General features: G+C 34.1%; 2 protein-coding genes across 2 annotated transcripts; one reads left to right on the forward strand and one right to left on the reverse strand.

Annotated features, from left to right (window-relative positions):
• Window positions 1-1,505: 1,505 nt before the first annotated feature.
• On the forward strand, window positions 1,506-2,228 carry LOC111904327 (vacuolar iron transporter homolog 4). Its single transcript, XM_023900094.3, has one exon. It carries the CDS (start codon window positions 1,559-1,561, stop codon window positions 2,180-2,182), a length of 624 nt encoding a protein of 207 aa, XP_023755862.1. The 5' UTR covers window positions 1,506-1,558; the 3' UTR covers window positions 2,183-2,228.
• Window positions 2,229-12,696: 10,468 nt separating this feature from the next.
• LOC111904326 (vacuolar iron transporter homolog 1) lies at window positions 12,697-13,626 on the reverse strand. The gene has a single exon (XM_023900093.3). The coding sequence runs from the start codon at window positions 13,567-13,569 to the stop codon at window positions 12,946-12,948; it is 624 nt and encodes a 207-aa protein (XP_023755861.1). The 5' UTR covers window positions 13,570-13,626; the 3' UTR covers window positions 12,697-12,945.
• Window positions 13,627-14,301: the final 675 nt, after the last annotated feature.

Raw genomic sequence — 14,301 nt, forward strand, 5'->3', positions numbered from 1 at the left:
CAGGTACAAGTATACACGATAAAGGGAATGGTGTGACGAAGTAGCCATAATGTATTTTGTTAATCATTATGATATGTTTTTGTTAAATTGTAAACCCGACTCGATCTCCCTCCGCTACAACTTTTTGATATGTATGATAACTATTTGTGTGATAGGTTAATGTAACATACATTCTCTTTTGATAAAAAGAAAAGAAATTCAGGTGTTTTTTTTATTTAGTATCATGTATGATCAATGTGATTTAGTAACCAAATGACTTTTAGTCCAACAATATCAAATGTTGGCCTATCTCCTTGACGTCAAAGCTTCAAATACCGTGTGGGACATAAAAATGTGATTAATTATTATTATTTATGCAACATACCTACTTTAAAAATACAAACATTTTTTTTTTTGCAAACAACTTTTTTTCTCGACGTTTTTGTGGGTTTTTGGTACACATTTTGTTCTGTAGATGTGGAAAAATAACACAGACATTTTACAAAGTACTCAACATTTTCCTATAGTGGTTTTAAAGACGATAGAATGAATTCAAACACACCAATTAATTTTATGGTTTTAAAGACACACCAATTAAGATGTAACGTGGCAGAAGTACAACTCGCTATGCATGTGCATTTTATTACGTATTCTAAAGAATACTTAATTGGTTGCTTCTTTTGTTCTACTAGTCTACGATTTCTTCAATACCCAGGTATTTGAACGAGCACGTCAAGATCGATCCGGTTGCACTTTCTGGATCAAGGTAAAAGAGTCATGTACAGAGAAAATTAGGTAATATTTCTTTACCGAACTCTAGCAATTAGATTAGAATTAATATCCGTGACTGGCGTCTTGAAGATATACAAAAACATATATAATGACTATTCTATCCCACTAGAAATAAGAAATTAAAGGACATTCCGTTGTTTATGGAAGTGGTGATGGCCTTCGTGTGGATTCCTCGATCCTCAGATTATATAACTATTGATATTTGCAACTTTAGTGTGGAGTACACACTCCTTTGAATTTTATATACTCATTGAAAATCCACCAAATCACTCCCGATTTTTTACTAATGGTATCCTACACAGCCCACTACTTTCTTAGGAGTTCTACTTTCCTTTGCATGCAACTTCTTTCGATCGCTTATTGATACATAATTTTTCTTAATAAAGAAGGACACAACACAAAATTGACGTTGTAGCATGCTACAAAAAATTTCTACAACTATAGATGATTAGTTCTTGCTTCTAAAAATTAATTCCATGTTTTAATAGTAATATTAAGTATAAACAATAGAAAGGCGATCAATAACACAACCATAGTTAGTTTTCTTTAAGTTCAAGTCACACCATCAAATTAAGGCTTGCATGTGCTTTAAATACTATCTTATTCTTTTAATTACATCACCTAAAGTTTGGTTAGTTGTTTCGTGGTTTCAAGTTAATTTCGATGGTCCTTCCCATCTATAAATATCCTCTACGGGAAACTCTTCTTCCACAAGCCAGTTTTACTTCGTTTTCTTAAGTCTTCAATAATCTTTTATAATATATATTTTTTTTCTTCATTCACCTTCATGGCCACTAATCAATATGATGTCAGTGTTCAAAAACCTAAAGACAAATCTGATCCTAAACAATGCCAAATGTCTACAGAGGAAGACATCGATTACTCACAAAGGGGACAGTGGCTTCGTGCAGCTGTCTTGGGAGCCAATGATGGTTTGGTTTCTGTTGCATCTCTAATGATAGGTGTTGGAGCTGTGAAAAAAGACGTCAAATCCACGATTCTTTCTGGCTTTGCGATGCTAGTTGCAGGTGCATGCAGTATGGCAATAGGGGAATTTGTTTCAGTATACTCTCAGCTAGATGTAGAAGTGGCTCAAATTAAGAGAAGTCAACAAGAAAAAGAAAAAGAACAGCTGCCGAATCCTATCCAGGCAGCTGTAGCATCAGCTCTTGCATTTTCTTTAGGAGCGATTGTTCCTTTGCTGGCTGCATCTTTCATAGGGGACCATAAGGTGAGGCTGGGGGTGGTGGTAGCCGCAGTGAGCATGGCACTAGTGGTCTTTGGATGGGCTGGTTCTATACTTGGAGGCACTCCTGTGGTGAAGTCTTGTTTTAGGGTTTTGATTGGAGGGTTGATGGCTATGGCCATCACTTTTGGACTAACGAAGCTGATTGGATCTACTGGCATATAACTTTGAAGGGAATAATTAATGCATGGCCCTTTTATTTTTACTGGTTACGTAGTAAGATATATATATATATATATATATATATATATATATATATATATATATATATATATATATATATATATATATATATATATATATATATATATATATATATATATATATATATATATATATATATATATATATATATGCGTTTTTATGTCAAAAGTACTGTACCATGCACAGGGTAAGGATTGGGATCTGAATTTATGTCATAAAACGTGTTGTCCTTTTGCTTCTAAGGATCATTGTTCTTTAGGTGTCTGCAAACATTGAATGGAAAGTTGTGCACACTAAGTTAATTTAATAGATTCATTAATCACTGTATATACTACACAATGGGCTATCACTCACAAAAGTAAAACTACACACATATAAGACTTGCTATAATGGACCACGGTTTCTCTTGCAACAAGCGGGCTTTTAGCTATAGGATTATATATCCATGTTTTTAGAACACAACCACGTTCTATGAATGAGAAAAAAATTATTTGATAATAATCAGTGACGGATCTAAAATCAAATTTAACCGGGGTCCAAAAAATACAAAAAAATTATAAAATTCTGAAAATTTAATGTAGTTTTTAGGTTTTTGAAATTAAAAAAAAAATGTTTAATGTAAAAGTAGGTGTCAAAGAGGGGATTAATGTTTAGTAAAACTATGATTTTTGGAGTGCTATTTAGTAGTAAAAATTGTGAAGCCCACCTCCAAGTGGGGTCCATGCACCCCCATTAAAGAGGCTAGATCCGCTACCGATGGTAAGAGGACCATTCTTCAACCGGGTTTTTTAGTCATACGAGTTATATAGAAAGAGCATAACATTTACAACTACATATGTATTTCTAGATTTCTAGAGAGTTTATTAAAGCATGTGCTTGTTTATTTCCTTTAGGACTTGCTCTTTGTTGTCTAATTAATTAAGGTACCTCAGAAATTTTATGGCATATAGCTAGCTCATAAGTGCTTTTTGTTATAATTAAATAAATTAAATGAATTATAAATGTGTATATTTGAGCAAGAGTTCCAACAAACACCAATAGGATGTTGTTGTAAACAAAGTATAACAACAACAACAACAACAAGAAAAAAAAAGAAACAAAAAAGTCAACCAAAGTAAGAACTAAGTGCAAGAAGAAATCATCCCACAAGGGTACATATAGCAAAAAGAAATCACAAGAGCAACCTTGAGAGCAAAGGAAGACAAAACAAAAGCAAACAAATGAAAACAGGTAAAAATATTCAATCAACAAGCACCACACCCGAAAACACCAAGCATGGGCAAAATGATCAAGATAATGTAAATAACATACACCAACTATCTTCAAAAATAAGGAGCATTAAAAAACCAGAGAAAATCAGGAATGTATGCTAACAGATCAAAAAAAAAAAGACACACGAGATTCATTCAAGATACGACCAAAAACTGAATTCGCACTTCACTTCAGAAGAAACCTGCATGAAAAACACACCTGGCATGAGGAATGAAAAACGCATACCAAACACAAGGAATACCCCCCCCCCCCCCCCCACTCCAGCCCTCCTATTAAGACGCCTGTCATTATTAAATATTCCACTTATATTTTATAAGGGGTTGTTTGTTTCACCTCTTAATGATCCCATTAAGAGATTGGCTTTGAACGACTCAGAGTGTTTGGTTGGAATATTTTTACCCTCTTAATCGGTTAGATGTGACAGAAAATGATCTGGATCGGTAAGACATGAGGAGGAGTCTGAATTAAAATTTTCCGTCTGCTACCCATTTTCCATAACAACAAAACACGTTCGCCATTTATTTTCTTCCTCTTCCTACGCATCGAACACTCTCCTCCCTCATTGTCCCTCTTCTCTTCTCTTCTCATGTGGCTATACCTTCTCTATGCCCTCCTCCGTCTTCGCCGCCTCCTTATTCGTCGGTAAGATTTTCTTGTTGGTCGTTTTTTTTCAGGCCAATCTTTTTGGTCGATTTTTTCCAGCTCTAAAGCATGTCCTGCTCGATTTGTATGAAATTGGTGTCCGTGTTCTTGCTCCTCGATTTTTTAGGACTTGGGTGAAATCATTTTTTTTCTTTGTTTTTGAATGTAGTGAAATCGATTTATATGAAACACATCATATATATGTGTGTGAAATCGATTTTTAGGGTTCATATTCTTAATAAAAAAAAGTGGGAGGATTATAAATAAATGAAAATAACAAATGTGTTTGTGTTCGATTGAAAATATGAAATTATGTGTTTATGTTGAAAATCTATAAATGTTCTTGATGTTTAATTCTTTTGACTATCGTAGATTACTATTTATATTTATGAAATATGAAAATTGCATTGAAATTTGATAGGGTATTTCTTAGAAGTGTGAGAAATACCTTTGTGCAGAATGTCAACTATCTAGTCTTGATAATTTAGAAGCCCAAAACCGCTCATGCAACCTCTTGAAGTTGTAGTTTATGCATCAACGTTTTTTTTTGTTTTTTGTTTTTTTTTTTGTTTTTGTTTTTGTTTTGTTTTGTTTTTTTTATGCATCAAATCATGTATATAGTGAAACATTTGTGATCTCAAAGTTTGAATTGTTTCAATGACATCACACAAACTGCATAAAAGAGGAATAAAATTAATTAGAAACAATTAAAAGGTTAAAGTGTTCATTTTCATCATTAAAAGGTAGATCTTCAGATGTCTAATCAAACATTAGTTTATCATTCAAACAAAGATTCATACAAAGCCTCTACATCATTTTGGTCTCTACATCATTCAAATATCAATCATCTAGATGCTATCAAACATCCCTTAAGTCACAAATAAATTGAACTCTTCAATCTTTGCATTATTTGAAAGCATCATAAATATCGGTAAAGCAAGATCTTAATTCCTCTTTTCTCCCATACAAAGGCACATATATTTTAAAAATAATGAGATTTCATAATGTTATTCACATTTAAAAAGGTTATGATATGCATCAAACTTTGTTGCTCTACAAAAGTCAGGAAGCTATTGAAAATATGTTTCAAGTTTTAGTACGATACATCTTTTGCAAGTTAGAAACAAAAAATAACAATATACATTCTTTATCATACTATACTTACCCAATTTTTTTTCTTTTACTGCATTATGCTTACTTTAAAATTTTGAAAAAATTATAAAATTAAATTATAAACTTTTTTCAATGTACAAAGCTCTTTTTTACATATGCCTTATCTATTTACATAACCATGATAATATTTCTAACCAGAACAGGCATACGCAATGGTTGACACAAGCTTTCTAGGGCCACTTGGATAAGTCTAATAACCATCATTTTCAGTATAACTTCTAAATTGATCAGCAAATTGTAGATCTCAAAAGTCGTTGTGGAACTCTGACGTAGTCCGTTACGTGTCATAAGAGAAGTGATATATTCCTGGCCGGGCCCGACACTATAAGTCAACACAAAATCTTCTAGGGGCCCAAAGATATCTCTTTTTCCATTAGGGTAAAAGGAACATATAAACTTTAACTTATATGCTTGTACTATTTACTCATCAAATCACGCACAACAATATGTTTTATAACATCAAGTTATGGATGTGTTTACGTATCATCAATGCACAACTAACTTGTAAACCACAACTCATATATCTCCGTTTTAAGACTATAAGATATTATCGTCTCACAATTACTCATGATAAATTCCATGAAGTAATTCGCCAAGTGTGGGTTAATCCAATAGTTAAATTCTCCATTTCAAAGTACTCATGAATATTGTAGCAAAGCTATTGCTATGTCTGAATGAAACAGAATAATAAACAATTCAAAAAAGACAGTAAACAATATTCATAAATAATTCTCCATTACTTAATCATGAAAAGTCAATTACATTTACTTTGTCACAAGTTTCTAAATAACTGTCTAACTACTAAAACTAATATCCTTTGTAAGGGGATCTGCGGGATTCTATTATGATGATACCCTCTTCACGACGAGGTGACCTTCTTCTACTCTATGTCTGATGAAATGGTTTTTCTTGTCGATATGTCTTGATCTGCCATAATCTCTTGGTACCTTTGTTAAGGAAACTCTTCCTTCATTATGACATAAAATCTCCATTGGCTCCTTGATGGCTTGAACAACTCCAAGGTTTTTGATGAAGTTCTTCAACAAAATAGCCTCCTTTGATGCTTTGCTCACTGCTATGTACTCTGATTCACAGGTAGAATCAGCCACCATCTCATGTTTGGAACTTTTCCAAGTTACCGCTCCTCCATTTAGGGTAAACACCCAGCCAGATTAAGAACGAAATTTGTCTCTGTCCATTTGAAAACTAGCATCACTATACACAGTTACTCTCAAGTTATCACCGCCACCAAGGATAAGGACCCAATGCTTAGGTCTTCGTAGATACTTGAGAATATTCTTAACTGATTTCCAATGATCTTTCCCCGGATTTCCCTAATAATGACTAACCATGCTCAAAAGAAAAGTCACACCATGGCGAGTACTTTTCATAGCATACATGATAGATCTAAAAGCGGAAGCATATGAAACTTTACTCATTTTTGCTATCCCTGCATCGGTACTGAGGCTCTGAGTGTTACTCAGTTTGGTATTACTCTATATAGGCAGTTCTCTTTTCTTGGAATTTTCCATACTAAAGCGTTTTAAGACCTTTTCCAAGTATGTACTTTGACTAAGTCCAATTATCATTTACTCTTGTCTCTTAAAATCCTTATCCCTAGAATATAAGAAGCCTCTCCCATATCCTTCATAGCGAAACACTTTCTAATCGAAGACTCAACCTCTTGCAAAGTTGGAACCTCATTTCTTATAAGAAGTATGTCATCAAAATACAATACTAGAATGGTAACTTTACTCCCACTAGCTTTGACATATACACAAGATTCAACTTCACATCTAGAGAAGCCAAACCCTTTGACCTTCTAGTCAAAGCAAAGATTCCATCTATGAGAAGCTTTTTCAATCCATATATTGATTTCTCAACCTTACACACTTTATTCGGATACTTTGCATCTACAAAACCTTATGGGTGACTTATATAAGCATCTTCAATCAATTTCCCATTAAGGAAAGCGGTTTTGACATCCAACTGCCAAATTTCATAGTCATGAAAAATAACTATGGCTAGCATTACTCTAAAAGATTTAATCTTAGCTACTAGTGAGAAGGTTTCATCATAGTCAACCCCTGGGGTTTGAGTAAAGACCTTCGCAACCAGTCGAGGCTTGAAAGTGTGTACCTTTCCATCCATGTCGGTCTTCTTCTTGAAGATCCATTTGCACCCAACTGTCTTAAGACCTGGTACATTGTCAACCAAATTCCAAACCTGATAGTCATATATAAACTTGATCTCGATGTCCATTGCTTCTTTCCACTTGGCTAACTTAGGGTCTGCCATTGCTTCCTTGTAGTTAGTTGGTTCATCTAAATTTACCAGTGTATTATCACTGATAAATGTGTTACCGTCTGTAGTGATATGAAAACCATATAAATCAGGTTGCATTCTAATTATAGTGGAACGCCTAAAAGGTAATGATTCGTCAATCGGTTCAACTTGAATTTCTTCCTCAGGTTCAGCGCAAGTGTCTTCAGAGGTTCCTTCATCATTTGACTCTTGAATTTATTCAAGATCAATTGTACTCCCACTGTCCTCTTTGCATACGACTCTCTCGCGAAAGACTCCCCTTCATGCTACAAAGACCACATTCTCACTAGGTCTGTAGAACAAATACCAAAAGACTTTTGTGGGTAAATGATGAAAATACATCTCTCACATAGAGGTTCAAGCTTGTCGTGATTCTCTTATCTAATGAAAGTTTCACAACCCCAAACCTTGATATGTTCTAACGAGGGGACCTTCCCTGACCACATCTCGTGAGGCGCTTTGGCAACCTTCTTTGTTGGGAGAAGATGAAAAATGTGGGTTGCAATCTCTAAGGCATACCCCCATAATGAGATTAGAAGTGAAGCTTGACTCATCATGGAGCGAACCATGTCCAACAAGGTTCGAATACGCCTCTAAGCCACACCATTAAGTTTTGGTGTCCTAGGAGGTGTCAATTGTTAAACTATTCCACGTTCCTTGAGGTAGTCGTGGAACTCAATATTAAGATACTCACCGCCTCTATTGGATCTAAGCATCTTTATCTTCCCGCCCAATTGATTCTTGACTTCATGTTTAAACTCTTTGAACTTTTCAAAGGTTTCTGACTTATGCTTAATTAAGTATATATAGCCATATCTGCTATAATCATTAGTAAAAGTCACTTAGAATCGATTTGCATCTGTTGTGGTGGATCTGAAAGGCCCACACACATCTGTGTGTATGAGATCCAAAAAAAAACTTCACCTCATTCACCAGAACCAGTGAAAGGTGATTTTGTCATTTTTCCTAGTAAACAAGATTGGCATGTATCATCTGATCTTAAGTCAAATGATTCCAACAGTCCACCCTTTTGTAGTTGGGTGATGCGTTTCTTGTTAACTTGTCCAAAACGAAAATGCCACACGAATGCTTTGTCTATACCATTAGACGAATCAATTTGAAAAACACTATTACCTAAATTGTCTACAATCATCACAATTTCATACACACCATCACAAGGTAAAGGTTCAAAATAAAAAACACCATTTTTAAACGCAGAAATAGAACCATTCTCATCATTAAAAGAATATCTAAAACCCTGTTTACACAATGCATGAAAATAAATGATGTTTCGAGTCATCTCTGACGAGTAACAAGAATTTATTAAATCTAAACCTAACCCACTACTAAGCACTAAGCATAAACTCTAATCTTGGTGACAGATGGAGATCGCCTATTACCATGATCAAGTTCATCATTTCATGCTCCACATCCTCACTTCTTTTTAGCCCATGCAAATCAGAACAAATGTGAAATCCACATCCTGTATCTAGGACCCATGAACGGGAATATGATGGAATTGTAGATGAGATAGTGTAAATACCTATTGAGGTTGGCTTCACCTTTCCATCCTTGATGCCCTGCAAGTATTTTGGGAAACTTTGTTTCCAATGCCCCTTGTGGTCTCTTTGGGATCAGAAACAGGGGGAGCATCAGAAGTGGATTTTCCTTTCGGTCCAGTGCTTGACAACCCGACTTTGGACCTTCCCTTCCAGTTTTGTTTAGGTGGACCTTTCCTCTTCTTCCCCTTCCCTTGACCAATGGCTAGAATAGGAGCACCAATATGGGTAAAGGCAACACTTTTTCCCTTCATTTCTGCTCCAGCTGTTTGCAGGAGGTTATTCAATTGAGAAAAAGTAGTTTCATTGTTGTTCAAATAATAGGTCAATATGAACTGATCATAACAACTTGGCAGAGAGTTCAACACTATGTTGATTGTCAACTCTTCATCAAAATTCACATTGAGCTTGATTAGCCTATCCACGTATCGTCGTATTCCCTTCATTTTTGTAGGCAACCATTTCTTCAGGAGTTGCCTTCTCTTTGTCAATTTCATCCAATGGTTTCTCAAGGACATATTCCGTGTCCTCAAAATGAATGGAAATTTTAATGTTGTACCTCCAATCATTATAGTTGGTTCCATCCAATTCCACCTTAGAGCAGATGTTCAACAAGGAGAAGTTGTTGTTGTTGTTGGAGGAAGAGGAACCAGAAGCATTAGTTCGACTAGACATCTGAAACATAAGAAAGATAGTTTTAGTTAGATATGAATAATCCTCAATATAACACCAAAAACGAATTATCAAGGTTAGGATCCAACTAAATAACTCACAACTTAGAAAATGGATGTCGTAATCTAATAGTAAATTATATAAAGGTGGGTAAATGACTATTTACCAATTTAACCATCGAAAAACGAAATTTGAACGAATTAGGTTTTTAAATGAAGTTCATAGATCTTTTGAGATTCATTGAAAATTTTCAAAGGCATGTTTAATCTTGATTATGCTCTTCCATTTGTGATTGGGATACCGAATATCACAAACAAGATGTGAATAATCATTCAAATTAGCATGGTACTCTCGATGTCATTTATCATCTCATTTTAATGTGTCGGTTAGCCACACACGCTCCATTAATCAATCATAATTTTAGAGACACCCAGTGCAACTCTTTATTTATCTCTATTAGTGTGTCGGTTAACCACATGCACTCCATTAACGACTTATAAAGTGCAATGTGCAATTTCATATGTTAGCATACAAATTCATATTTTTCCTAAAGTAACTAAGATTAGAAATTTAAAAAACTTTTAGATACTTTATAATTCATTATACTTATTAATCAGAATTAATTTTATCCTATCAAATCCGTTCGGCTAACAACCGTCGACCAATCAAGGAAGCAGTGGGTGAGCGTGGACACCAATTCAACATCCATTTTATAGACAGTTTCCTTAAACCCCCTTATAGATCGGCTTTGTGAATGAGACATACTAGCAGTTCGACTAACTTAGTCTTATACATATAGTAATTATTAAAAAATTAATTTTTACATATAATATAAGGTGTATTTTAAACTTTTCAAAATATTAAGTTCAAATATTAATTTTTAAAATTAAAGAAAACTTAATTTAAATTTCAAATTTAAACCAAATGATTTGATAATTATCTATTAATTAAATATTCAATTAATTTTATTAAATCAATTTAGGATTATCCAATTAAATTAATCAAGATAATTTAATCCTAATCCTTCCCCTAAATTTCGAAAATATGGGTAGAGATATATCTAATTTTATAATTATCATATTTAACCAAATAAACTAATAATTACAAAAAATAAGAAAATCCTATCAATACCTATCAATTTTCGAAATTAGTGACTTGGGTAAGAAGGTAATGATTGAAATCCTTACCTTATTTTTGAAATCTTGAGAGGCAAGAAACCCCCTCCAAAATCGAAACTTGTAGCGAAATGAAAAGGGTTTCAACCCTTTCCTAAATTTCGAAACTTAGGGCCTAAGCAACCCTAATTTCGAAAATCCTAGTGCAAAGGGTTTAGTTTCCATTAACCCTAATTGATCAATTCAACTATTGCAAACAAGTCAAGGCTCTGATACTACTGATGAGTTTTATGAAAGACAAATAAAATCGTATGTGTGCAAAGATCCTTGTGTTGTGGAAGCCTTGAAAGCAAACAACACAAATGACGTGCCTCTAATGGTTCACACCCAACACTAACAAGAGGATGAAGATTGAGATAGGAGATGGGAGATTAGAATTTTGGCTATCTCTTCAAAGGAACGAGTGACCGAAATACCTAGGGTGAGGTCCCTTTTATAGTGCAACAAAGATGTCTGGATAACTCTAATTTAAATATAATAATAATATTTCAAATTTGATAATTATCCAACTTCGTCTTAATCCATATAGGATATTCTAGAAAGCCTAAAATATTCAACAAAAACCGTCCATGCCTTTGATACGATGGTTTTGGGGTCTTTTGCTAAACTATTGCACAATTGTACTTTAGACCCTACACTTTTAATTAATTCTATTAATCCCAATATTAATTTCAATGAATTTTTGATTAAATATTAATTAAATATTACTATTTCTAATTAATATATTATTCTTATAATATATATTAACAAATTATTTATTTCAATTTATTAATCAAATAATAAAGAATGTTGTAAAAATCATTCGACGTTAGCTAGTCGGTGGACTAGGGTTAAGAGATTAATCGGAGGATTAATCGGTGACCATTAATTGCTAATTTGTTGAATTTAAAAAAATTGAATTTGACTAATATGTTATAAAAGTTCATAAATACCACTAATATGATAACAAAATAGGTTAATATGATTAATACAACACTAATCATATCTTAAATAGTTTCTATTGCGATATAACTTTCTCAAAATGTTAAAATTTTATCGGGTTCTACTGCTACACTTATTGTGTATGCAAGGATTAATCGCTAGGCGCCTTCTAAGCTGTTGAGTAGCGCCTATGGATTAATCGGGACCTAGTCAGGATTTTTGCAACACTGATAATAAAGCAACATCTCTCTCCAAAAGTCATGATGTCCGGTTGCTAGTTTTGAAGGCAACCAAAAAGCGTTGTGCTGCTATTAATTCAAGTGTATATACTAATTATAGTTATGAGCTTAGACATCTAATCTACTTGGAGGTGGGCCCCACAATTTTTACTACTAAATAGCCCTCCAAAAATCATACTTTTACTAAAAATCCCCTCTTTGGCACCCACTTTTACATTAAATACCCTCATGGACGTTTTTTTTTTTACTTCTAAAACCTAAAAATACATTAATTATCAGAATTTTATAATTTTTCGTATTTTCTAGACCCGGTTAGATTTGGTTGTAGATCCGCCTCCCTTTACCGTTACATAATTTTTTTCTCATATTTATAGAACTTGGTTGCGTTCTAAAAACCGGGATATATAAACCTATAGCTAAAATCCCGGTTGTTGCAAGAGAAACCGAGGTCCATGCGTCTTATTGTGTGTAGTTTTACTTTAGTGAGTGATAGCCCATTGTGTAGTATAGTAGTGATTAATGAGTGTAACAAATTAACATAGTGTGCACAACTTTCGATTCAATGTTTGCACACACCTAAAGAACAATGATCTTTAGAAGCAAAACAACAACGCGTTTTATGACATAAATTCAGATCCCAATCCTTACTTTGTGCATGGTATAGTACTTTTGACATAAAAAGGCCTATATCTTACTACGTAACCAGTAAAAATAAAAGGGCCATGCATTAATTATTCCCTTCAAAGTTATATGGCAGTAGATCCAATCAGCTTGGTTAGTCCAAAAGTGATGGCCATAGCCATCAACCCTCCAATCAAAACCCTAAAACAAGACTTCACCACAGGAGTGCCTCCAAGTATAGAACCAGCCCATCCGAAGACCACCAGTGCCATGCTCACTGCGGCTACCACCACCCCCAGCCTCACCTTATGGTCCACTATGAAAGATGCAGCCAGCAAAGGAATAATCGCTCCTAAAGAAAATGCAAGAGCTGATGCTACAGCTGCCTGGATAGGATTCGGCAGCTGTTCTTTTTCTTTTTCTTGTTGATTTCTCTTAATTTGAGCCACTTCTACATCTAGCTGAGAGTATACTGAAACAAATTCCCCTATTGCCATACTGCATGCACCTGCAACTAGCCCGGCAAAGCCAGAAAGAATCATGGCTTTGACGTCTTTTTTCACAGCTCCGACACCTATCATTAGAGATGCAACAGAAACCAAACCATCATTGGCTCCCAAGACAGCTGCACGAAGCCACTGTCCCCTTTGTGAGTAATCGGTTTCTTCCTCGGTAGACATTTGGCATTGTTTAGGATCAGATTTGTCTTTAGGTTTTTGAACACTGACATCATATTGATTAGTGGCCATGAAGGTGAAAGAAGAAAAAATATATATATTACAAAAGATTATTGAAGATTTAAGAGATCGAAATAAAACTGGCTTGTAGAAGAAGAGTTTCCCGTAGAGGATATTTATAGATGGGAAGGACCATCGAAATTAACTTGAAAACACAAAATAACTAACCAAACTTTAGGTGATGCAATTAAAATAATAAGATAGTATTTAAAGCACATGCAAGCCTTAATTTGATGGTGTGACTTGAACTTAAAGAAAACTAATTATGGTTGTCTTATTGATCGCCTTTCTATTGTTTATGCTTAATATTACTATTATTTAATATTACTATTAAAACATAGAATTAATTTTTAGATGAAACAACTATTCATCTATAGTAGCAGAAATTTTTTGTAGCATGCTACAACGTCAATTTTCATGTGTTATGTTCTTCATTATTAAGAAAAATTATGTATCAATAAACGATAGAAAGAAGTTGTATGCAAAGGAAAGTAGAACTCCTAATTAAGAAAGTAGTGGGTTGTGTAGGATACCATTAGTAAAAAATCGGGAGTGATTTGGTGGATTTTCAATGAGTATATAAAATTCAAAGGAGTGTGTACTCCACACTAAAGTTGCAAATATCAATAGTTATATAATCTGAGGATCGTGGAATCCACACGAAGGCCATCACCACTTCCATAAACAACGGAATGTCCTTTAATTTCTTATTTCTAGTGGGATAGAATAGTCATTATATATGTT

Source organism: Lactuca sativa, chromosome 7 (assembly GCF_002870075.4).
Source record: "Lactuca sativa cultivar Salinas chromosome 7, Lsat_Salinas_v11, whole genome shotgun sequence".
Lineage (NCBI taxonomy): Eukaryota > Viridiplantae > Streptophyta > Magnoliopsida > Asterales > Asteraceae > Lactuca > Lactuca sativa.

What these genes read in the sequence shown, in the direction of transcription:
- LOC111904327 (XM_023900094.3), top strand. Translation starts at nt 1,559, where the DNA reads ATGGCCACTAATCAATATGATGTCAGTGTTCAAAAACCTAAAGACAAA.
- LOC111904326 (XM_023900093.3), bottom strand. Translation starts at nt 13,569, where the DNA reads ATGGCCACTAATCAATATGATGTCAGTGTTCAAAAACCTAAAGACAAA.